The 25,657-nt window shown below is 38.5% G+C and overlaps 2 protein-coding genes across 3 annotated transcripts; both read right to left on the bottom strand.

Annotated features, from left to right (window-relative positions):
- Window positions 1-745: 745 nt before the first annotated feature.
- LOC119491815 lies at window positions 746-8,042 on the bottom strand. The gene is made up of 8 exons (XM_037776043.1): window positions 7,998-8,042; window positions 7,575-7,619; window positions 7,099-7,296; window positions 6,105-6,219; window positions 5,847-5,956; window positions 3,010-3,060; window positions 2,247-2,276; window positions 746-1,532 (listed from the first exon to the last, which is right to left on the bottom strand). Exons 2-8 carry the CDS (start codon window positions 7,606-7,608, stop codon window positions 1,144-1,146), a joined length of 927 nt encoding a protein of 308 aa, XP_037631971.1. The 5' UTR covers window positions 7,609-7,619; window positions 7,998-8,042; the 3' UTR covers window positions 746-1,143.
- A 3,786-nt stretch (window positions 8,043-11,828) lies between these two features.
- On the bottom strand, window positions 11,829-24,674 carry naalad2 (N-acetylated alpha-linked acidic dipeptidase 2). Of its 2 annotated transcripts, none has more exons than XM_037774322.1 (20): window positions 24,437-24,669; window positions 23,913-24,024; window positions 21,274-21,460; window positions 19,525-19,626; window positions 19,304-19,429; window positions 19,032-19,112; window positions 18,611-18,716; window positions 18,435-18,528; window positions 17,527-17,622; window positions 16,662-16,747; window positions 15,859-15,978; window positions 15,618-15,700; window positions 15,469-15,532; window positions 15,304-15,371; window positions 15,080-15,171; window positions 14,650-14,740; window positions 13,801-14,065; window positions 13,590-13,671; window positions 13,296-13,388; window positions 11,829-12,326 (listed from the first exon to the last, which is right to left on the bottom strand). In XM_037774322.1, exons 1-20 carry the CDS (start codon window positions 24,516-24,518, stop codon window positions 12,137-12,139), a joined length of 2,220 nt encoding a protein of 739 aa, XP_037630250.1. In that variant the 5' UTR covers window positions 24,519-24,669; the 3' UTR covers window positions 11,829-12,136. The 2 variants fall into 2 exon arrangements, with proteins under 2 accessions (XP_037630250.1, XP_037630251.1); XM_037774323.1 differs by having other exon boundaries at window positions 12,137-12,326; window positions 24,441-24,674.
- Between the last annotated feature and the right edge of the window lie 983 nt (window positions 24,675-25,657).

Raw genomic sequence — 25,657 nt, 5'->3', positions numbered from 1 at the left:
TGATATTAACCTTCATTCTATGTTGAAATATGAAACAAATGTGCCTGATGATTTAGATTGTCGGAGGACCTGCAAGGCCACAAAGAGGAGAGCTCACATTTCAATGTAGTGGAAGTTATTTTGAGTGCAACAATGAGAGGCTGTCATAGGTAGAGAGGTGTAGGAGAGTTCACAAATGGCATCTATCTGGATGAAATGTAATGGTATGGGTTGAATGATTAGCTTCATTTTTAAGTAGCTTTGGCTTTAAATCATACTGTGAATGCACATGATGCAGAATGCAAATAGATTTTGTGATACTGGATCTTTTAACATTTGGGGGTGCATTTGTTTATCACTTTAGGTTTTCATGTTGCCACCTGACTGAGATATAAGAGTGACTAAAGCAATGAACTTGTGTTTTCATGGTGAAAAAGATGACACTGTGAACTGTCTTCCATGAAAAAAGGGATATTTAAGTGCATGCATGCCTCTGAGAATATCAGGATAATTTCAGGTAAATACAGACCATTGATAATAGATGGTAATAGATGATACACTCTGAGCACTTAATGCCACTTCCTAATGGACTTGTTCCTTAATTTTCCCAATTACATTATTATTTCTTACTTGCTTATTTTACATTGTATTCCTGCTTCTTACGTTTTTAGAGTCGTAGGACATCCTTGACACTGGATTTTTATTGCGTGGTTAAGTTGTTTGCACCATTCTTATTAAACATGACCAAAATAAGAAGAGAAATAGGTGAGTTAACACATGCTTTTTATTGGATGAATGATTATGAACAAGAACCTGCATTACATTACTTATAATATTGGTTTTACAGAGAAGGAAAGCAAACCAGTCCGTTATTAGAAAGGGAAATCAGTAGCCCAAAACACCAATATTCAGTGAAAATTAATATCAAAAGGAATAGTGGAATGACTTGTAGTTTTCCAGAACCCTGTGCCGTCTTTATGTAGGACCTCCAGGACATTAAAGAGACAGAAGTGAAAGGTACATTTCTGCTGTCAACCTGGAAACCGTTTTCAGGTGATATAACTTGGTCTCCAGTAGTGACATGATTATGTTGGGGGCTCTTTCCTCAAACATGGAAATGGAAAAAAGACCAAATTTGATAACAATCTCATGCCAGAATGGGCGTTAAGGAAAACAGTTGAGTTTGCCTTGGCAGATGAAAGGTAGCTTGTCATGGCAGTCGCCGTCACCCCACTTGAGTTCTTCTGACTTTTCATCCCGGATGATCTTCCCACAGTGGTTGTTTAAGGGGTCGACCAAGCTGCTGTTCCACGGAGGTGCATTATCCTTAGCTACACACCCTGAAATCCACTTCCAGGGGCGGTCGGGTTTGCCAAAGATAGACCGCTCCAGGCCGATCCACACCCCTTTCTGCAACTCTGTCTTATTTTGCAGGAGAGACTTCACTGCGTTCCACACTGTGATGTTGGTGATTTCAACCAGGGAGGATGTCCTCCCGTAGCAGTGCTCCAGGGCATAAATCCAGCTTTTCTCTTCCTCTATGAAATTGAGACCTGCATCGTCATGCACAAAAAAGAAGTGAGACTGTTTTACAAAGTTTGTGCATGTCGCAACCAGGGGTGCCACTAAGAGATTTTGGGCCCCATGAAAGAATATGATATTGGGCCTCCATAGATCCCCCATGTAGGCTACACTGCTGTAACAAACCACACCTGCAAAACCCATTTGACGACCCCAAATTACCTCATACGTAGTCTACCGTTATTGATCACTGAGGTGTATCATAACTTAATGAATAAAACAATTGAGAATAAAGATGCATCACTGATATTATAACTATCAAAAGCTGCACTACCACTGGTGGCCATAGGATGGCAGTGTCTATCAAAATCAGAATCAAATACTTTATTGATCCCGGGGGAAATTGGGGCGTTACAGTTGCTCTTGTATAGACATAAGAAATGTAAGAAAATAGAAATAAAGGTGTATGTAAATGTCAATAATGTACATAATGCTACAATATAAACAAAGCATATGTAAAGAAATATAAGTACTGAAATTAAAAATGAGAATATAAAAAATATGTGCAAATATTTTCACAAAAAAGTAAATACCAAATGCTTATAAGTAAATACAAAATGCTGAGAGGTGGGATCTATTAAGTGTGTTAAATATAAATGCCATAATGGTATAAATAAGAAATGAATAAGAATATTTTGCTCTGATGGGTAAAACTAGCCAGCTACTATCAACAAAGTAGTGCTCACCTTCTGTTGATGGGTTCACTGGAGTTGTATCTGCATGATGAGGGCAGAACTGATTATTGATTGAAGTATTGATTACATTTTGGCTAAAGAATGTTATAAGTGGATAATGTTGGTACTAAAATGAAAAATGAGAATATAAAAAATATGAAATATGCACAAATATTTGCATTGAGATGTGCAATATATAGCATATAACCATAGTACAAAAAAGTAATTACAAAATGCTGAGAAGTGGGATCTATTCAGTGTGTTAAAAAATGAATGCCAGAATGGTATAAATAAGAAATGAATAAGAATATTTCTTGAATGAAACAGTAAAATCAAATCTCCGGTAAGATGGATAGTTTATAGTATCTACATCTGATTTTAATAATATGAAATAAAAAAAAATCCAATTAGGACTACTACCCCACACTCTCCATAAAAACAACTTTCAACAAATTGAACATAGTTGTCACCTTTTTCTTCAACACAACTAAATGTGACTTTATTTAATAGAGAACGATGCATCCCAACCCTGTAAGCATTCTAAAAATAATAAAGCATCAAAATACATGTTTCTTCTCTACATGTTATTCCCATCATTTTAAGTTACCAATAATTTTATCAACACCATGTTGTAATATGAGAACTTATTGATTGAGAACTAAGATGCTTCACTGATATTATTACGAACAAAAAAATAAGAATCCATAACACAAGTAAATAACTAAACTCGAGCATGTGATCAGTAAGTACTAGCACTGGCCTTTGCCTTGCTTACCTGCATCATCCGTTACATCACTGGTGTCACTGCTTGAGGAAACTCCTGAGTCTAGAGTATACAGTAGATGTATGTAAAATGTAGTCAAGTCAATTTTATCTGTATCACCTGAATATCACAAATCACAAATTTGCCTCAGGGGGCTTTACAACCTGTACAGAGTTCATCCATTAATATCATCAACATCATAATTTCAACTACCAACATATTCTGATGACTGACTTAGAACACTGATAGTACTTATGTATACTAATACTATAATTGTGTGTATGGTATACTATAATATAGTAATATTTATAATAATATTTGAGGAACTATGTAATTCAATACTATTGTCATTCTGACTGTTTGGTTGAAAGTAGCCTACTGCAGTGTATGACAGGAATGTGATTATTCAGTCAGAGAAAGTCTCACTTGGGGTTAAACTTTTAAGTGCGCCCTTAAATACATTATTATTATTATTTATTATTATTATTATTATTATTATTTTTTTTTTTTTTTTTTTTTTCATGACAATCATTAGTTATATACTTTGAATGATTTATGCTCTGGGAGAAATAGAAGAGGCTTCTCCATCATCAGCTCCATGGGTTGCTCTGATGGGTAAAACTAGCCAGCTACTATCAACAAAGTAGTGCTCACCTTCTGTTGATGGGTTCACTGGAGTTGTATCTGCATGATGAGGGCAGAACTGATTATTGATTGAAGTATTGATTACATTTTGGCTAAAGAATGTTATAAGTGGATAATGTTGGTACTAAAATGAAAAATGAGAATATAAAAAATATGAAATATGCACAAATATTTGCATTGAGATGTGCAATATATAGCATATAACCATAGTACAAAAAAGTAATTACAAAATGCTGAGAAGTGGGATCTATTCAGTGTGTTAAAAATGAATGCCAGAATGGTATAAATAAGAAATGAATAAGAATATTTTGCTCTGATGGGTAAAACTAGCCAGCTACTATCAACAAAGTAGTGCTCACCTTCTGTTGATGGGTTCACTGGAGTTGTATCTGCATGATGAGGGCAGAACTGATTATTGATTGAAGTATTGATTACATTTTGGCTAAAGAATGTTATAAGTGGATAATGTTGGTACTAAAATGAAAAATGAGAATATAAAAAATATGAAATATGCACAAATATTTGCATTGAGATGTGCAATATATAGCATATAACCATAGTACAAAAAAGTCATTACAAAATGCTGAGAAGCGGGATCTATTCAGTGTGTTAAAAATGAATGCCAGAATGGTATAAATAAGAAATGAATAAGAATATTTCTTGAATGAAACAGTAAAATCAAATCTCCGGTAAGATGGATAGTTTATAGTATCTACATCTGATTTTAATAATATGAAATAAAAAAAAATCCAATTAGGACTACTACCCCACACTCTCCATAAAAACAACTTTCAACAAATTGAACATAGTTGTCACCTTTTTCTTCAACACAACTAAATGTGACTTTATTTAATAGAGAACGATGCATCCCAACCCTGTAAGCATTCTAAAAATAATAAAGCATCAAAATACATGTTTCTTCTCTACATGTTGTTCCCATCATTTTAAGTTACCAGTAATTTTATCAACACCATGTTGTAATATGAGAACTTATTGATTGAGAACTAAGATGCTTCACTGATATTATTACGAATAAAAAAATAAGAATCCACAACACAAGTAAATAACTAAACTCGAGCATGTGATCAGTAAGTACTAGCACTGGCCTTTGCCTTGCTTACCTGCATCTTCCGTTCCCTCACTGGTGTCACTGCTTGAGGAACCTCCTGAGTCTAGAGTATACAGTACATGTATGTAAAATATAGTCAAGTCAATTTTATCTGTATCGCCTGAATATCACAAATCACAAATTTGCCTCAGGGGGCTTTACAACCTGTACAGAGTTCATCCATTAATATCATCAACATCATAATTTCAACTACCAACATATTCTGATGACTGACTTAGAACACTGATAGTACTGAGTACTGAGAGTGCATTTAAAGGTCCAGTGTGTAGGATTTAGGGGGATCTATTAGCTGAAATGGAATATAATATTCATAACTATGTTTTCATTAGAGTATAATCACCTGAAACTAAGAATTGTGTTTTCGTTAGCTGAGACTGAGCCCTTCATATCTACATAGGGAGCGGGTCCTCTTCACAGAGTCCACCATGTTTCTACAGTAGCCCAGAACGGACAAACCAAACACTGGCTCTAGGGAGAGCCTTTCATGTTTTTACATTACCTGAAGGCCACCGTAGTTCTCCGACATGCTTGGAAGGCAGGAGTGAATGGAGGGGTATTACCACTAGATGCCACTAAATCGTACACACTGGTTCTTTAAGCAAAATCAAACCACCAGAGTGATATTATTATACTGTAGCTGGCTTGCGACTGGCTTCAACATTAAGCCAGGATATTATTAACAAAATGCACTGTACATCCTCACATCTTCTGTCTCAGATCTGTCCAAAGTTGCCCCAACATATACTGTATATACTATATATATATATATAGTTGAATACTCCATTCTGATTATTATTGTTATATCTTTATAGCAGACTGTTGCTATGTATAACAGACCGTTGCTATGGGTGCAGTTCTGATGTCAGACTTTTTTGTCAGACAGAGTTTTGAAGTCTTTGACAAGAACATGATGCCTTTTAAGAGTCCTATTTCATTGTCTTTTCCCTCTTTCTCTGTCACATTTCAAGGGATATTTAGTTTTTACTATTATTTGTGGTTTTGAAGGCAGAAATATAGGTTGAATAAAGATACTGCAAAAATAATTATATTTTAAACATAAAATTAATTCACTTGCCATTTGTGCCAACGTTGCAGTTCCTGAGAGAGGACCACCTTGAGGCATTGTATGTACTGAGTCGTGCCATCATGTTATACCTTGATGATATCAGGAAACATTTTTTATCGCTGTGGGAAAAAATGTAAAGCTGATTATCTTTATTGAACCAGGTGATGTAGTGCTGCACAGTGTCTTCACAGTAAACAAATTAGCTGACAGAAACATGCTGGCTTATTATGTTTGCTATGGCCACTAGTCCACACAACAGATATTTACCTCCAATAAAATTTTATGTATTGGCAGGTGGAGTCAAGAGTACAGAGGTTCCAACATTCTTCTGTTGCAGGGCTTGCAACGTCAACGTCAACCTGGAGATCTAACTTTGTACAATCTGATAAATATAAACATAAAAGAATCCAGAAAAATAGTTAGAGTGGGAGTGCAGACAGATTTCATTAACTTCCTGGTTATTCATTTCCTCATAATGGAATAATGCTGAGAAACTAGCAAGAGTACACTAGATTCTAAAAATGATCCAACTGAAAAACTGAGCTCAGTGTTGCCAACCTTTTTCCAATGAAAGTAGCTAGCAGCACTAGCTTCAAAAGTCCCTAAATCTACAGAGAAAATCGCCAAGTCAGCAACACTGACAGTCCGTCCCTGCAGGCCTCCCTCCAAAGCCACTTCCCCACTATTATCATTACGAACATAAACATATCAAAATGAACATGAACAATGAACATGGCTATTGTTAGTACTCAAACTAGCAGATGGGGAAGACTCCGGTGGCACGCAAAGAGTGCACTGGCAGACAGGAATTTTCCCGTTCAATCATTTCATTCGGCCCGAATGTAATGATTGAACGGGTTTATTACAATCCTGCAACAGTGACAGGTACTGGATTTTTTTTGTCAGAGCATTTGAGTTATTGATGCTGTCGGGATGTAATGAGAATTTCAACAAATATAACAAAATGTATTCAAACACTACCAACCCTACCTTTAAGATACAATTGCAAATATTTATAACTAGACAGGGTGAGAGCAATCTGTAGCAAAGAAACCAAGTTAGCTGAAAAGAAGGGAAATCCTAATTAAAAGGGTTTAAAAATGCAGTTAAACAATGTATCAGATGAAGTCAACAGAAGGACATTAGTGCCATTACTTTTCTTGTTTTTGCCAGAGCATGTGATTTATTGATTGCTGTCAGAAGATGAATACTTTCATTGCGGAGATAACACAGCTTCAGCTTGTCGGATTAAAATACTCACCATTTGCTTTTTTATGACACTGATCTTCCAGGGGATGAGAGTCACTGCAGAGGTATGTCCCGTTGTCTTGTCTAAGGTTGGTGATCACTGGGTCATGGTGGCGGTTGCCGTTACATGGAAAACAATCACACTCTGCCTTACCATTTCCATCTGAGTGACATGTAATGGTCACTTTTACCAAAGGCAGGTGGATAGTTGCTGCAACATGAGAAAATCATATCAGGGAATCAGTTTTTTCTTCATATTTGATAGAAAATATTGTTTTGTAAAAACCTACATTTATCAGACAGCAACCTAAAGCAGAAACTAAAGAAATATTGTAAATCTAGCTGCAAAGAATTACAAAAAAAATGTATAAACACTGCAGTGATATAAACAGTGATTAAACATAAAGAAAAACAATTGTATTTATTAAAAGATTAAAAGAAAAAACACCACTAAGGTTACTAAAAATGACCCGTTAGAACAAGACATACCCAGCAGCAGTGATAGGTAGATGAACTGTGCCATGGCCTCTAAAACTAAAGAAAAAAAGTTTACACATTGAGGAGAGAAGTTCACAGCACACCTTAGATGCAGATTAAGCTCATCTATTCATGGGGACTTCAATTTGCATATTTCCATTTGCAGTAGTGCATTAGTTGAGAACATAATATACAATATGTCAAAGTAAAAGGATTCAGGTATCTTAAATTTTGATGATTTTTAATGTGTAAAACACACACCTAATGTGAAAAACACAGATCGACCTGTGTGATAACACTATTATTTTCATGTACAAATTTTCCACATCAAAATAAAAATATCTAAATATATCTTGTAGTAGTTCAACATTATTAAACACCAACATCACAGTATCTATCTTATGTTAATGCTGTTTGAATTGATCAAAAACTTACCCAATAAATGAGAACTCCAAAATGTGTCAGGACTCGGAGGGTAGGGAAATGTGAACAGGAGTCCTCATAGTGCATTACTTTATAGAGCTGTTTATCTGCCTGTTGACCAAAGAAACACACCCACAATGGGCTGCTCATTTGTTTTTAAGGGAGTGACTTTTAATGTTGTAGACAAGACACTGTGGATGTGTGATGTTGATGCACTGTATTATAGTACAGTACCAGTGTGAGGAGAACTTCCACTGAAACTATAGTATGCCCATCTATCAATTCATTTTTAAGGTAAAAGCTCATGCAATGTTATATTGGTATGATGTTGGATGTTAAATATATATACACACATCAGATATGCCAAAGCAAACTGACAGCACATCTCAAATCAATATAAAACAAAACATGCAAACCCAAACACTGTTATCAAGTGCTTCTGTTTGTGTCAACCAGAGGTGTTCCTTTGTACATATACATACAGTTTTCTGCATAAATTCAAACTTTTAGCGTATAGAATAAGTTTTGCTTTCTCACTTGTTCCCAAGTGAAACATGTAGTGTCACGCTGGACGTTGATAGTGGATAGTATTTCTTCATGTTTGTCTGATGCATCAGGGAAAATCAGCAAAATATGCAGTTTTGACCTTGTTTTGATGCACACAAATCAACATTGTCTTTATGTTGTTTCTGTCTGACGCTGTTTGGAAACACTTCTCACCCACTGCATTTAATGTTTGCAACAGGATCAACCAAAGTTCAAATTTAGTTTTGTTTGTCATATGTAGGTTAACACAGGGTCAATAAAATGATTTTGATGAGAGAATGGGTCAGCTCAGCAATAAAAGCATTAGTCGCATATAAGTCACTAGTTATATAAAAGATAAGATATAATGACAATAATAAGATAAAATGACTTTAATAGGATAGAGAGACAATGATAAGATAAAATGATAATAAGTTTTAAGATAAAATGTGATGACATAAATATAATATAGTACTATATACATATATGAAAATGAGGATTGTGTGTAAAAGTAAGTGACAGTATCTCCAACAGTATTGAACAAATGTAGTGAGAAAAAGAAGTGCGATAAATAGGTATATAAATAAATAAAAATATAGCACTATATGTATTTTAAGAAACTTCAACCCATATTGAAAGTAAATGAAAGAGGCCTGCGTGTCCATCCAAGAGCAATACACAGCAACTCCCTGTTTCCACGAACCTCATGCAAATCCAAATTCAGAAACCCAACAGTGAGAAGGGTTTGTTTAGTCATACAAGATTCAAATATCTGCTTTCCAGTTGATGCTTATCAGTTATTCAGAAGAGCATGTAAATGCATTGAGTTATATAAGAGGCATACATGAGCTAATGCTTCATTTGTTGAAGGAACTAAACATTGAGTACACAACTAGTTTACACCTAAGATGTATTGTACTGCAACTATGCTATGATTATACTGATAGTTTACTTGTTTTATACTTATAGCCCACTTTTTAGTTTATGAAAGTACACTTTAAAGTATACTCTCGGTTATCTACTAGTTTAATTGTTTTTTATACTGCAAGTATACTTGTTTTATACTTGTAGCCCACTTTATAGTTTATGGAAGTGCACTTTAAAGTATACTCTCAGTAAACTACTAGTTTAATAGTTTTTATTCTGTAAGTAAACTTGTAGCCCACTTTTTAGCAGAGATTTGAGCCTGAATAAGAATACTTAATTATACTTTTCTTAAGTATATCTCGATCACGTAGGACTATAAGCCAAATATACTTAGACTTTTTCTGTATACTTGTCAGTATGAGTCAAGTATACTTAAGTATACTTTTGTTAGGTATATCTCTGATAAGTACATAAAGAGTAAACTGGAAGTATACTCTCTTATTTTAAGTTTAATAGAAGTATACTAATAACACACTTGAATAAACTTCTTTTTGGTAAGGGTAGTTGTAGCAAAGGGTTTAGTGTGCAGTTGTTGCAAGTTGTAAGTCTATGCTACTTGTTGTTTCATGAAATGTGTGTGTGTTTGTGTGCAGCATGAAGTACTGGAGCTGCTGCAGGAAGAAAACGTCAGACTTCACCTCCTCTCTGTCCCAGCAGGGCTGCACTACAGGAAGTCACCTCTGGAGAAAAAAATAACTAGCAGGTCAGACAGGAAATACTCCAACTTTGATCGAAGTGCAAGAATGTACATTATCGTTATGGTCAACACATGCACACATGATGAAAACCTGCAAGAGAAGTTGGGGTGAAGGCGGGGTACACCTTGGACAGGTCAGCAGTCTATCACAGGGCTGACACATAGAGACAGACAACCATTCACACTCACATTCACACCTACAAGCAATTTAGAGAAAATTAATTTTCTCTTTCTGTCTTTTCTTTCTCTCCCTCCATCTATCCCTAAGGGATGAAGGTGATGTCGTGTAGGTTTGACTGGCACCAGACCGTCAGTCAAGATGCCAAGAACTGTGTACAAAGAACAGCACCACGGTAAAAACACACAGAGGCATGAAAACACCAGCATGGCTCATCGCACTCATTAACACATGCATTCACATATCACCTCTCTCATATGTTCTCTCACATACATACTCTCATATATCCATATAGCTCTGTGTCTGATTTTCTCTGATGTCCCAGGTGCCCGGTGTAGTGTTTGAGGAAGATAAAGAGTTGGAACAGAGGGTCAGTTTATGCGGGGGTAAGTGGACACATTTTGCTTTATAGTAAATAATGAAACCAAATTCTCAGATAAAAGTATGGTATAAGAGGAGAATTAAAGCCACCATGATGTGTAGAGTTTGAAATGTTGTGACTCTGGCGCTCTCCAGTGGTAGTATTTAATGAAAACATGGTGGCAGACAGCAATGTACGCCATGTTCAAGGATGACCTGTGAGCTTAGTGTATGTCACACCCAACTCTCTTATTCCTGGACTTTCCTTGCCTCTCTTCATAAACCAGTAAATAAAGTTAATGTTTTGAAAAATCAACAAAAAGACAGATTTGACATATCTGTATAGTGGATTATTTATAATTGATAACTGTTAGATGTTGAGAAAAGAGGCTTTTTCAAACATTAACGTCTACCAAAAGAAACCACCGTTAAGTGTGTTTTTAAGAGTGGAGGTGTGTGCTCGCAAAAGAGCTCATCTTCATCTTCATTGCCTCGTGATGACATTGCTCATGTGTCATGTCTTTAACAACTAACACAAATGTTTAACTGTATTTCATTAGACAAAAATCTGGTTTCATGCAGTTTTGTTGTATTTTTTGGTGCGTGCCTTTAAAGGTTCTCTGTTCAATATCCAGATGATTAATATAGCAGCAAACAACTATTTGCTATATGTAAAGATGTGTGTTTTAATCCAAGTTCTTCCTTGTTTTGTTGACATCGTCGGGCCGTCCGCACGTACTTTTAGTGCATGTTTGTGCATGTGAGAGTGCCCCACTGGTTAGCTCACAGCCGCCGCTCTGCACTGCCCTCATACGGCGGTTACAGCTGAAAATGCCATCCCGAACGACGGTGCCGTTGCGGATGCGTAGCACCCACTCTCTGGTTTCCCCCTCAGGTAAACACTGTTATCTCTGTCAGAAATTTTGCTGTTGTTTTTACAGTTTGCGCTGTTAGAACCGTTAACTGCGAGCCGCTGGCTCAGCCGTCTCCACGTTGAGAGCCTTCCTGAGGCAAAAGAAATGCTCCCAATCTCAAATTTAGCACCTTTAAGGAAATTATGAAAATTAATTTATTAAAAAATATCAACATGTATGTAAATAAAACTCGTCACGTTTCACATTTCTTTCTCAGACCGACATGGACAGGATATCAGTTGTTTTCTGCCCACATGCAAAGGATGGATTGATTTTATTTGGCTCCGTTGTAGACAGAGATTATTTTTACAAAACATAAATCATTACTTCCCTTTAGCCACATAAACAATCTGAAAGTTGTATTCTGGTAATGACACTCAGAGATTCACTGTATTACTGAGCTCTGGATGTTCCTGGAACATGACTGGTTCAGAAAACAGGGATTGTCCATCTCTGTGTGTGTCGCAGGTAGTGTATTCCCTCTCTTCACATTCTGGTGTTATAACATCATCATCAATAGATAATCACATACTGTAGATTTGTGCCTGCTTCATGCAGGCGGAGTTAGTGTCATGGCAGCAGCATGAACGGTGAATGCTGCGATGCTGATTTGACGCTTGACTTCGTCCCAGGCCTTCTCTGGATCAGCTGAGTTCTCAATGTCAAACAATGCATCGTAGATCCCAGGGAAAGACTCGCCTGCATATTTATTATGGCTGCTGGGAGCAAAAATCACATGCCTGAAACAGAGAAGAGGGAGGGTGTCACATTAAGGAATGTACTGGAGGTATTACAGATTCTATGTTGTTGTTTTTTGCATGGTATTTTGAATGAAACCCAAATTAAAAGGGTTTAAAAATGCAGATAAAAACGTGTCAGATGAAGACAACAGAAGGACTTTAGTACTTTTTTATTGTAGAATATGCATTACAGGTTGAATAAAGGAACTTGGCTTTAATGTAGGACTTGGGAAGAGTAATGATGCAAAGCACAGATAGACTGTATTGTAGTATGATTCACATGTTCCACTACGGGGGCATGTTTTACAGCAGATAATGCTCTACCCTCTGAGGTACACAGTATTTTGCTGGAGAATCAGGGTCTTTATCTTCCCCTCTCATATGATAAACAAGCCCGTCCCATGGTCTGCTTTGAGTCAGCTGCAAAAACTAGATCTGCTGATAAAAACAGAGCTCAACTATGCTTAAATTAACAGCGGGAGAGAGATAATGGACATTCAACAGAGCCATTGTTAATGTTATTAGTAACACCTGTGTTTTTCCTGCTATGACATGTCAATGCATGCTGTGAAAAAAGGTTACTAATTACATAGCCAGAGCTCAACACTAACTTTAAAAAGTGGTTGCCAGGCTGGCAACCAGGCATCAGCTTTTGGTTGCTGAAACTGAAAATATGGTTGCCATTTTTAGTCACCTTATACGTCAGCTTAATAATGAAAATCTTGCGAATGGTGTGTTTCATCGGCCCATCAATGGGTGTGCCAGCTCTTGGCCTCCACCTCATTGTGTCGTTGAGCTGCCCGCTTGTGTTGTTTTGAGCTCCGGTGCGTGTCTGGTCCTGTTGTTCTGTTGGATGTGCTACCTTGAACTGGTGAACTTGATGTGTCACTTATTGAGGTGTTAATAATTTTCCATCCAGCTCAAAGATGTGTGTGTGTGTGTGTGTGTGTGTGTGTGTGTGTGTCTGACCTGTAGAAGGGTCTGCCAGGTAAGCCCAGGGGGTCTATGAAGGCTCTCTCCAGATACATGAGCTGATCATTCATGATGCGTACCTGCAGAGGACTGATACACACACACACACAAAATGCCTCACACACACGCCACTTTATTATTACACATGCTCAAACAATCCAATACAGCTGTTCTGCCATAAAGTCTATTTTTTTTCAGAGCATATATAAACTAGAGCATGCACACCAACATAAATTATTTTAGCGTTTGTTTGGACACCTAAAATGTATGAAATGTTAAACACACTCTTACTCTGCTCTGTTGAGAGTCTGCAGGCGCTCATGGAAGTCCCTGGCTGCAACGGTGAAGTTCTCCACAGCAGAAAACAAAGAATCTGAAAATATAGGGGGAAAACATTAAAGCTGCAAAATTGGCATACTCATTCAAACATTTTAATGACACTTTAAAGACACTTAAACTTGATATTTATTTACCATAGTCAGAGTGACCAAAATCAACTCACCAAACGACACCTCGTACATGTTCATCTCCTCTGGGTGCCTCTGTGACAGCTGTGCGATGCTCTGTGCGTACTTCCTCAGTGAGTCTGCATACTGGTTGACATCCAGAGGGAGAAGCTGGGAATCGGCCAGTTGGAAGATGAGCCCGCCTCTCACCTGGGCCACTGCCCGGAGCCTCTTGAAGGTGGGGTCGTAAAACTTCTCCACTATCTCAAAGGTTTCATACACGCTGTGATAGACTGGATAACTGCTGTACCGCTCTGTTTTCTAAACGCACAGAGGACATTCACTGAGTTACACTGACACCATGGAGGCTCACAGTAACCTTTACCTTAAAGATACTTTCCTCACTTATGCTCTAACTACAACTCAACCCTTAAATTAAGACAGAAATCCCTTTACATTATGCAGAGTGCAACTGCAATGAAAGAATTTTTGACGCAGCAACTTTGTCCCCAATTTGACAAACAACTTGTTTAAATCCCAAATTTGTTCCTCAGTGTAGCATAGTACAGATAGATGAAATGATTTATGAATACACACAGACAAAGTATGGTAGATATCACACTGAAGCTGCAAACACATACAAGACAAAACCTGCATTAAAGAGAAAAAGAGAATATGCAAATATTGCAAACTAACAAACATATACTCCTCATACTGTATGCTCAGGCTCACATGTGCACTGACATAAATATAGTAAGATTCCCAGGGAGCGTACAAATAGATATGCACTGTGCTTACAATACAAACATACACACAAAGACATAATTAAACACATATAGCAATTTATCTTATATTAACAACAATGAGTAATGTTTAGATAAATCTGTAAGTGCAGTGTGTCTCACCTTGTTCTTGGTGTATCTGGCTCTGCCTGCAGCAATCCCCAGACGGATAAAATAGGCCTCAAAATCACTGCCTGACCCGAGTTTACTGATCCTACAGTATGAGGACAGACTGATTTAGTGATTTGTTTCAATCATTTCTTGATCGTTCAGTTGATTAGCTAAGAAATTGTACATTTGAAACTCAACACACAGCCACACAGAGACATGAGATAGTAGAGTTAAGGCTTTTCAATAGTCTGTATCTTTGCATAGTGCATCCAAACTGCAACATTTCTTGAACATGCATTGAATAATTAGTGATCAACTTGTTGTTTTGTCCTCTACTAACTTCCGATTACAGCATTGCTCTCGTTTCTGCTGAAGTTTTTTCCTTAAACCTTTTGTATTTTATTGTACACCCTGGCTCTGACCAGAACAAGCAACCTTGTACCTGGGTGCATCACGGTCATTCGTCCAGTTGTCCCTCTTATGCCAACTCTCGTACAGAGAAACTCCCTCCTCTCCTTCTTCTGGACTGGCTATCTACACGCAAACATAAAAAGAAAGAGAAAGACACAAGGCAGGGAGAAAGACAGGAATACGGCATAAGAGTGAGCATGAAATCAATCAATTTCAGATTCACCATTCCTTTTGTGTGTGTATACGTCTACTCACCTGCTTGGTGAGGTCGTACACCAAAGTGTGTAGAGATGGAGTGCAGTCAACCCTCAGCGTGTACATGCCTGGGATTCAAATCCACATACACGAGCCACATGAAAACTAATTCAGCCTCAACATTATCCATTGAAAATATTGATCCGTGCACACAAACGCACTCACCCTCAATGGCAGAGTCGGCATTGATGTAGGCCACAGCTCTCTCCTGCAGCAGCTTTGCATTATCCTGTTGAGAAGGGTGAGGTGTGGTCAGTTTGTGCATGTTTGCATGCGCGTGCGTGTGATGTAAGGGTGTATGGGAGTAAGTGTACCTCTGCCCATTCTGTAGATCCCTGCAATCCAAACTCCTCTGCATCCCAGCTTGCAAATATTAAAGTCCTCCTAGGCCTCCATCCTACACACACACACACACACATACAGTACCTCCTCGTCTTTGTGGCATTGTAAGGACACTAGACCAGAACATGCATTCTGGTAACCAACCTCACTTTCACACATACTGAGTACTGACTATTGACACCGTTATTCACTCACACACTTGCAGAGACGTACCTTTACTGAGTATTCTGCCAGCGCTTCTAACCGTTTCGTGGACCACTGCAGCACCAGACATGGGATCGATTCCTCCAAACACCCAGGCATCCCGGTGCCCTCCCAGAATCACATACCTATCTACGCACACACACACACAGAGCCAACAACACATATTGATGGAGGAATTATAGAAAGAGAGACAATATGAGAATATATAATTATATTATTAATTTCACACAGTTAGTTTTTGTGTTGGTATTGAATGCAGTATTTGTTCTTTCTAATGTACAAATGCTACCAAATAGCTCATTCTGTCTCAAAACCTTGACACCAAAAACATGCTCTTACCTAAAGGTGCTAAACGCGAAATTCAATGCGGCTGTGAACTACCCATCACGCACTAAAAGGCACGCACGGCCGACCTGGTGATCTCAACAAAGCAAGGAGAAGCTCTGATTACAACACACACAGAGGGAGAGCGACTTCATTCTCTGCTCAGGTAGACATTACTCCCCTATATCTTTACATAGCAAATAGTTGTTTGCTGCTATATTAATGCTCTGAATAGACTGATACTCTGTATTTCTTGCTGCAGCGTTTATAATAGCGTGAAGCCACTGAAGTTTTGCTTTTGCAAGATTTTCTGACCGAAAGGCATTTAAATTAGTTCATCATCCTATTCTAACCTTATTGTTATGATTATATCAGTATATATATATCAATGGCATTATTAGTTGTATTATTACATGTGTTGGTTGTGTGTACAATGATGCTAAAAGCTTGAATGAAGGATTAGAGCAGGTTGGGTTGTGGTACTGCACCTGGCTCCAGAGCTCCTCTAATCCTGCCAATGACGTTGTAGATCCGGGTTACCTGGTTGTTGGTGTGGATGTTCATACGCACCTTCCTGAGACAGACAGATTAAGACAGGAGTGATACACATAGGAGAGAAAGAGGTACAGCAACAAACAAAGAAACACAGAGTTACTTTAAACAGGAAATGACTAACGTATGCAGAATTTGGGAATGGAAAACATTCACAGAATCGTGTTTTTCCATTTGTTTTTACAATGTACAGCTGCCTCATTAGCCAGCTCATTGTGTTTATCTTATGCAATGACAGACAGACAAAGGAGAAGAGAGTAGAGGGGGGCAGGGAATAGAGATCAAACCCTCTGAAACTGCAGCACAAAAGTCCTTTAGGAAGTGTTTTGCACCTCAAAATTCAGTCTTACCGAAAAAACAATGAGTAAGATAATAACACATAGTTGATTCTATTTGTTGTTATGGGGATAGTTGCTCCAGAAATCCACAGAACATTCACGACAGTTCAAAAGACCAAGTTACTGCTGTACATCCTTAATTTGTGCAGCTTGTTTTTTGTGTGAATGTATTATGTATGTCTCTCACACACAGGAGGTACAAGGGCCTCCATTGTATGTCATTTGGCTACTTGCCACTGGGTCATTAAAGCTGAGCAAGAGAAAAAGAGCAGCTAAAGGGGAAAGAATTCAAACACTAAAACAAAGTAAAGACTGAAGACAGCAGGGAAGCAGGAGAGGTGGGGAAGTCGTGAGGAATTATTGTGTAAAAAGTAGGTGGAAGGGACAGTCATGTTTTCATAAGGTGACGTGGATCAAGTGATCACTGTGACACTGGACGTAAAAGCTAAATGTAAGTACTTACTGGCTCTTGAAGTCATCCGTAAAGCCTGGACCAATCCTGTAGGAGACATTCAGAGCTCCTTTCCAGTTGTTGGGTGGAATATCTCCTCCCATGTTCCTGTTGAATGGTGAATAGTTCATATATTCTGGAAATAATCCAAATTGTAGCAGCTCATTTTATTTAAGCAACCCAATGAAAATGTTAGTTTCTTGCTCTAAACTCAAGATTCAAATTAAGTTGTTTTTACTGACACTTTGTCAGACCCCTTGGTGTCACTTTATGGTCACAGTAAACGCGTGGTTAACATTGTGAATTCAAACAAAAACACTTGCTTAGGTGTAAGAAACCAAACTACCTAGTTAGGTTTAGGAAAAAACGCCATAGTTTGGCTTAGAATTACTACGTTTGGAAAGTGAAAGTGAAACTTAACGCACGCGACATGAATAGCGGACTCCTGGATGAAAGCCTTGTGTTTGTTGGGCCCATCCACCTCCCCTCCCGCTCGCCCACTTTGTGTTTTTTCGCCACTTTCTCTGAGCGTTCAATATTGGCGTGGATGGCTTTACATTTGAGTCACTTGAAAGCCTGGTGCGTCTCATACGAATGCTAAAGTGTGCCTTGTGTGTCGGTATTTGACGCCCTGGGAATGAGAACGGGGTGGTCAGTTTTTACCTTCAAACTTTCCCATCAGCTTCAGCTGTACTTTGTGTTTTGTACTAATAACCAAATGTTAACGAAAAATGCCAACATGCTAAGGTAAGGTGAACGCTACCTAATCATCCGCATGTTAACATTGTCATTGTGTGCATGTTAGCATGTTGACGTCCGCTTCACAGAGCTGCTATAGACCTTTTCCAAATGGCACTGCTCTGAATGATTGTATTTTGGATCACGGAAAAGAAAAGAAAAGAAAAGAGAAATATTTTTACTTCAGCAGGTGAATTGCATCATGGAAGCCAATTGGATGCACAGGAATCTTGGGAAGACCCACTCCGTCCTCAAGGCTCAATCTGTAGGTGTATTCTGTAAGAGAGCAGATAAACTGACACACATGTATACACTCATACAGACTTTAACACATGCATGAGCACACAGAGATACGCACCCTTAGCGGGGTACCCTGGTGTGAGTGGGTCTCCTGCTCCATTCAGGTTGAGAACATTTCCTCTCTGAGCTCCTCCTCCGGGCAGGTTCCAGCCGTCAGGGTAGGGCTGCACACATTTTTAAAACACTTTATTTGAACACACAGATTGTTTTCAAATATTTACAAAGATTATATACATTCTTGAAGGCTATCTCAATCTGCTACTGTTTACAATCATGATCCGGATCATGAATTTATAGCTGTTGTTTGTAGACTTTGCCACTGATCAAGGCTTGTTTTAAAGTTTATCATAGTATCAGTATTGTCCAAATCATATTCAACCTCTACTGCATTAACAATGGCTGTTAACACGCACAATCATACACACAGTTTTATAATGAACACAAAAATACTCTGGTTAAAATGATGCAGAATCCTCTACCTTGACATCGGCGGCCCAGTAATCTGCTGGATCTGAGAACATAATGATCCCCTTTGCTCCGGCTAACATGGCGTTTGTCACCTGGTGGAGCAAAACAGTAGTGGTGATTGGTTTGACATTGACGAATTGCATTGAATATTGAAAGATGTGTGAGAAAATGGTTTTAAATGCCTGTATATAACTGTATTTAGCTGCTTTTGAGATGTAAGCTTGCAGCACATTTAACCACAGATGTAGTACTTTTAATTACGATGCTCAGTGACTTTTCCTACCTTATTGCCTCTGAATATTTTCCCGTATCTGACTATGACAATCCTCCCAGTAACATTGATGCCCATCTCCCTCTGTAACTGGAAAAAGTCTTCTGTTCGACCGTAGTTCACATACACCAAATCCCCCTGGAGAGAGAGAGACAGAAAGAAGAGACATCTTAGGTTGCTTTTATATCTGTCTTCTTGCCAGTATAAGGTTGTTTGTGTGTGCATGTGTGTACCTCCGGTTGTCCTTTGGCAGAGAAGGCACTGTATGGAGGCACAATGTTTGAAACATCTTCATAACCCTCTGGAACTGGCTCGGCCAAGGAAGTGTTAAAAACCTGTGAAAGAAAGAGCGCAGAATACATTTGATGAAATATTGATGAGATAAAGCTTTATTTTCTTTAGTAAATGCTTTGAAATTTGTAATGTATCCACTGTCAAGGTGGAAGTAACTACATTTACACTTAGGTACAAGTTTAAGGTATTTGTACTTTACTTGAGTATCTTATTTTCATACTACTTTATACTTCTACTCCTCTTGATTTTAGAGGGAATTTTTTAAAACTTTTTACTCCACTACATTTATCTGACAGCTACTAGCTACTTTACACATTGTTGTCATAGATTAAACTATTGCTATTTAACTATTAGATGATTAATCAATTAGCCGATTTATATTCTGATAATTGGTTTAATCATTTTTCATGCAAAAATGCTAAACATTTTATGGTTCCGGCTTGTCAAATTTGGGGATTTGCTGCTTTCCCTTGTAACTATTATTTTTTAATTGCTATTTTGGTTCTGGGTAATTGTGATGGTCATTTCTCACTATTTTCTGAAGTTTTTCAAACCAAAAAATCCATCAATTAATCAAGAACATAATCAGCAGATTGTACCATAAATAAAATTGTCATTTGTTACAGCTCTATATAAAATAGTTAAACTATTAAACTAAATTAAATACTTAAATTAATTAGCTGCACCTCAACCAACTACCGAGTACTTTTGGTTCTTGAAGTACATTTTCCTGATTATACTTTTACTTAAGTAAGTAAGTAAGATTTTCAGTGCAGGACTATTTTTACAGTGTTGTATTAGGCTGCTTTTACTTCAGTAAAGGATCTGAATGCTTCCTCAAATTGTAAATGTTTAATTTTCACATTATTGTTCCTATATACCAAAACAACTTCTGTGAATTATTTGCAGATACCAGTTGATCCATGTTCTGCTGGGAAAATGGACTTCCAGTAATCTGACCTGATCACCTCGGGATCTGTGTGCTGTTCAGTGATTGGCTGAAATGTGTTACTGAATTAGCTGAAAAGTTAATCCTGATTGTGTTTAAGTTCCTGAATGTGTCCTAGCAGCTTGCTGCAACATGGCTGTGCGGTAAACCCTGGTCTCATTTCTCTTGTTTGCCTCTGTGCTGTCTCTACTATCTCTACTTATAACACACATACGAAGGTTTATCTCGCCACAACGCTATAAAAGGACCTTGGACTGGAATGAGCTGTCTTGCAGTGTTGCATGCAGGCGGAGAGGAGGACTGGAGCAGTATGTGGCTGTGTTTTTAATTTATCTGTATGATATCCCGCTGCACGTTGCAACTTTGTCATCTCCCCAAACAGACTGAGAAGTAGTCAGGGGGGTTGGACTGAATAAGTGTTGTTGTTGTTCAGGTGTGTGTGAAAATCACAATAGAAATGTGATCAGGGGGGTGAGTGTGGAGAATGGAGTATTTCATCAGAGAGCTTGAAGTGGTGAAATGGATTAGTATCACAAGAAGTTTGTGAATCATTAAAGTAAGGCATACATTAAAGTGAGTTTCTCACTGTGAACACAAGGCATACAAATTTAAATAATTTAAGTAGTAGCCGTATATCAAACTGGCTCGGACTGTCATCCTAATGCTATAATAGATGTATGCATTTATCTTTTTCAGTATGATTGCATTTGACTGGATGTGTCCATGTGCTGTACTGTACCTCACTGCCAAGCTGATCAACTATCGAGATGTAATTCGGCTGTGATTTGTTGGGATAGGACAACAGGACGTCATAGGGCACCATCTCCACGGAGTCCAGTCCAAACTCCAGCCACTCTTTCCTGATCTGCTCTGCATATCTCAGATTCTGCTCTGTACCAGCCAGGTGGGGGAGGCGTGTAAATTTCCTGTGGAGAGGATGTAAACAGTTAGGCACAGGGCTAGCAGGCGCTTACAGAATGAAAATGTTGTCTATTGGCCAGAGAGCACTCAGTTTGAATGTCCAGAATGGCTGGGGAAAGTGAGAGCCTCCACTTTTGTTTTGTTTTTTTAGATTTTATTTTTAAAGAATATAATTTAAAAAAACATGCCAGTTGCAACGCCAAAACAGGCCAGTAGGCGTTAAGTCGTTGGATGGCCCAATAGCCCCTTCCCCCCCTTGCTCGGACCACGCCAGTCTTCGAACTCGACCTTCACGGTGACAAAATCTGTTCACATTCAGACAGAAATACAACAGCCCGGTTGTATGAAAAGGCGTGTTTATAACATGATAATGCGCAAGGAAAAAGCGTGTAATAAGAATGTAATGTTTGCTTAAAGCGTGCCATTTTCACGCCATGTAGTCTGTACTGACTACAATGTAAACGCATCTGTGTGAATATGCTACACTCAGAGCCAGTGGCATTGAATAAAAAGGGAGAAAGACCGCTAATAGCAGGCGGGCGGGAGGGGAGGTGGCTGGGTCCAGCAAACACAGGACCTTCAACCAGGAGACCGGTGTTTTGTTTTGTAATTTACGTTAGTGGCGTTACGCAAGTGTTCTGTAGTGATGCTTGTGATGTGTTTTCCATATTGATGTTACGTTGTTTCTGTACGTATTTTACTTACTTTACGTACTTATTTTAAGCCCGACTATGATGTTTTTCCTAAACCTAACTAAGTGGTTTTGTTGCGCCCTGCTGATACTGTATCTTAATGTGTAATATTGATGCCTTGGCGAGGCAAAACGTGACACTGACAAACTATCCTCTAGTGGACAGGTGGGTCTACTATTTTGGCGTGATATTGGGTTGAATATAAACAACTGTTAAAGTACTCAAAACCGCTTCTGTGGTCGTTCCTGCTACAGTAAGTGGCTCCAGGACCACATTTTGCCATGATGACTAACACACAGACTCACAGGCTAAAAACAATACCAGTTTCGCAGCATGCAAAAAATGTTGTTCTTCTTGTCTGTCTTCACTTTTAGCATGATCCACACTGAATAGCCTTTTCACAACATACATACATGTTGACTTGTCATAGCAGTAACGGGTGTTACTAGTTAACGATGCCTCTGGCTGTTGTGTTCAAGTCTCCCAGTAACTAAAGAAAAAAGTTCCAAGGCACTCTTCTAGCAAAAAGTTAAAAAGCCTTCAATCAGATGGCTATTTCATTGTGAAATACTAAAAACATAGACAATGCTGGTACATTATGAGTGGGGTTACAACCTACGTGAATCGGCAAAAACAGCTTTCATCAGGATGTAGCCTTCAGCACACAGTTTCCCCTTTAGTAAACATGAGATGACTGCAAACAGCTGATACTCTAATTGCAAACACTCATTGTGAAGTCGTGCTTCTCCCAGTAAGTAGTTAAGACAGTATGACAGTTAGCCAGCATGCACAGTGCCAGGACCCTGAAACTGATGCAGCTACAAGGAATGATGGCTGACATGATTCATTTGATTATTGAAACCTGTGCTTTTCTAACTGTGACGTGTCAAGATGGGAAAGAAACTTGGTCTAGAGAGTGAAGTTTTTCTTGAACAAAAGATTCTAGTAAAAGGTTTGTCCCGTTGGTGGAGCTGCTACTTGAATAATTAGGGAATCACCACAGTCTTTAGACTCTACCCTTGTGGGACTGTTTAAGTCAGTACATAGTGTCATGGCAACCATCCAATAGTTATCCAGATATGGACAAAAGTGGTGGACATTCAGATAGCTGTCCCCTTGAACTTTCTTCCTTTCCCATTAACTACCCCATGAGATTTGAAATAGTTTATATTCCCTGCGGAAATCTCTGTGAAAAAAGTCCACTGTATACCATCATCATTTGGATTAGTTGTACTCTGGGGCGGATTAATGCACAGGCTGGCCTAGGCTGCAGCCTAGTGGCCCCCTAATTTACAGGGGCCCCAGATTAACCAGATTATTTTTAATTATTTTAATGTACTTAAGAGAAAAAAAAAACAACTTTACCCCTACTGACCTTATAAACTTGGCCCCATGATGTGACCAGGTTCATAAGGTCAATTTGTTTTTCAAATAATACGTCACTACTGGACAGGATAGCGGTAAAATGAAAATATGATCACGGAGCACAAAAATGAAAAAGCACAATGGCTGAAAGAACACCATGACCAAGTGTGCGTGTACATGCCAGTGCTCCCAGAGTGCGTACATGTGGGCCGTGTAATATTTCTAGCATGCTTTTACACATGGCACTAAATTACTTTTTTCCCGAGTACGTTAAAGCATGATTAGTAAGGGTGGGGGGCCCATACAAAGAGTAGCCTATGGGGCCCCTAAACCACCTTAATCCGCCACTGCTTGTACTGTTGGACAGGAGGAGGTTTAGTGTGTTTATAGTGCTTTTTACCTGAGATGCTCTCTGATCTGGTCGGGCTGCATTTCATCCAGAAACTCCCTCAGATACTTGCTGGAAGTACTTTTGTCTGCATTGTTTGGATGTGTGGGCTTTGCAAACCAGCCTACACACACACACACACACACACACACATGGAGTTGTGGTTATGGACAGCATGTGTTAGGCTGCAGGCAGACGTGAAATGTGTCAGAGAAGCGACTAACTAAAGCTCACACACACACACAACAACGCACCTTCAAGAACTTAAATAGCACTGAGTAGATTTGAGAGTTGATGAGAGTAATTCTGAAGAAATTAACTAAGAAAACAACAAAACTTTATCTCCTCATGTTGTGCATCTATTTGTGCTATTTCAGCAACTGCCTTCACTTCAGTTTATACACTTGTACTGGTGAACTATCCCCTTATTTTCATTGTTATAACACTGTTACATAAGGGACTTTTCATTAACAACAAACACACAAAGCATAGTAGACATCACTTGTGGATTATTTTGTATTATTATCATGTCTTACCTACAATGAATCCCAGCAACAACACAGCTGTCACAACCAAAATCCACCCGATCCACCGAATTAACTTGCTCTCCTTTCTCATTTTAAAGCAGTAGGCTTCCACGCATCGACACGACTGAGTTTGCAGAGCACCCTCACAGAGATAGAGAGTAATTTGTTTAAGCAGTGCACAGTTAGAGCATGGGAGAGCGAGATAGAGAGGGACAGAGAGAGAGAGAGAGAGGGAGGGGGGTAGGTGACTTTCTGTGTCTGGCACAGAAAGAGGGAGTGAGTGACGAGTTGCAGAGGAAAGAGCTATCAGCTCTGTCATTAGTGGTGTGTTTGGCCAGTAGACTGTCTTGTGCACCTTGGCCATTCATGTGCTGAGTCAGCATTACTCAACCCGAGACTAGATGGCCAAGAATCCAGCCAAGAATAAGCTGCATGAGTAACAATTCAGTGCAGAAAAGAGTCAAGAGTGAGCCTCTACAGGTGTGAGTGACACTGAATCAGCAGAAACTCTCTACTCTACGCTAGAATAACAAACTAATGTGTAGTCTTGAAAATGATCAATGGTGATGAAATCCTAAATACAGACGTGTCCGTACAGGGTAAAATGGGTCACTGAATGTTTTGATGAGGATGAAAATGCATGTGTGTGTCATTATGGTATATTTTGCAATACACATCTTTAAATGATGTTTTCTCAAAATGAGTTGTTTCTTAGACTCTGAGCCAGAAATTTCCACTTCTGTAGCACTGACATACACCAAACTTCCCAGTTTAATTCTTATCTATATTCTTAAGTTTTTGACGGGGTTTTTGAGGGGTTTGTTCATAAATGATATCCTGCATAGCCTGATTTAAAGAACATTATTCCTAAAAACATGGCGAAAACTGATTTTTTTAATAGCTGTTGACAGTATTTCCTGATTTATGGAGTGATAAAAAGAGATATCCATAATCCCCTCAGTAAAAACCTTTGAGTCTAATATGTCAACAAAATGAAACAAAAATTTTGAACCTGGCTTTATCCAATGTTTAGATTTCTGTTCTGGAAATGTATGCAATTTAGCCCATATTTCATGCTTAATATTAAAGTTAGCATTAGATAATGCATCATTTGCATTTACTTGAACATTTCAGAAAACGTGTAATACAAAATATTAATTGCCTTAATGTATGTAATCAACTGGGGAAGTTTCATGGTGATATCTGTGATCTTTTGCCTTATTCACCTGA

This window comes from Sebastes umbrosus, chromosome 7 (assembly GCF_015220745.1).
Source record: "Sebastes umbrosus isolate fSebUmb1 chromosome 7, fSebUmb1.pri, whole genome shotgun sequence".
Lineage (NCBI taxonomy): Eukaryota > Metazoa > Chordata > Actinopteri > Perciformes > Sebastidae > Sebastes > Sebastes umbrosus.
This window is presented reverse-complemented; position numbering and strand designations above follow the sequence as displayed.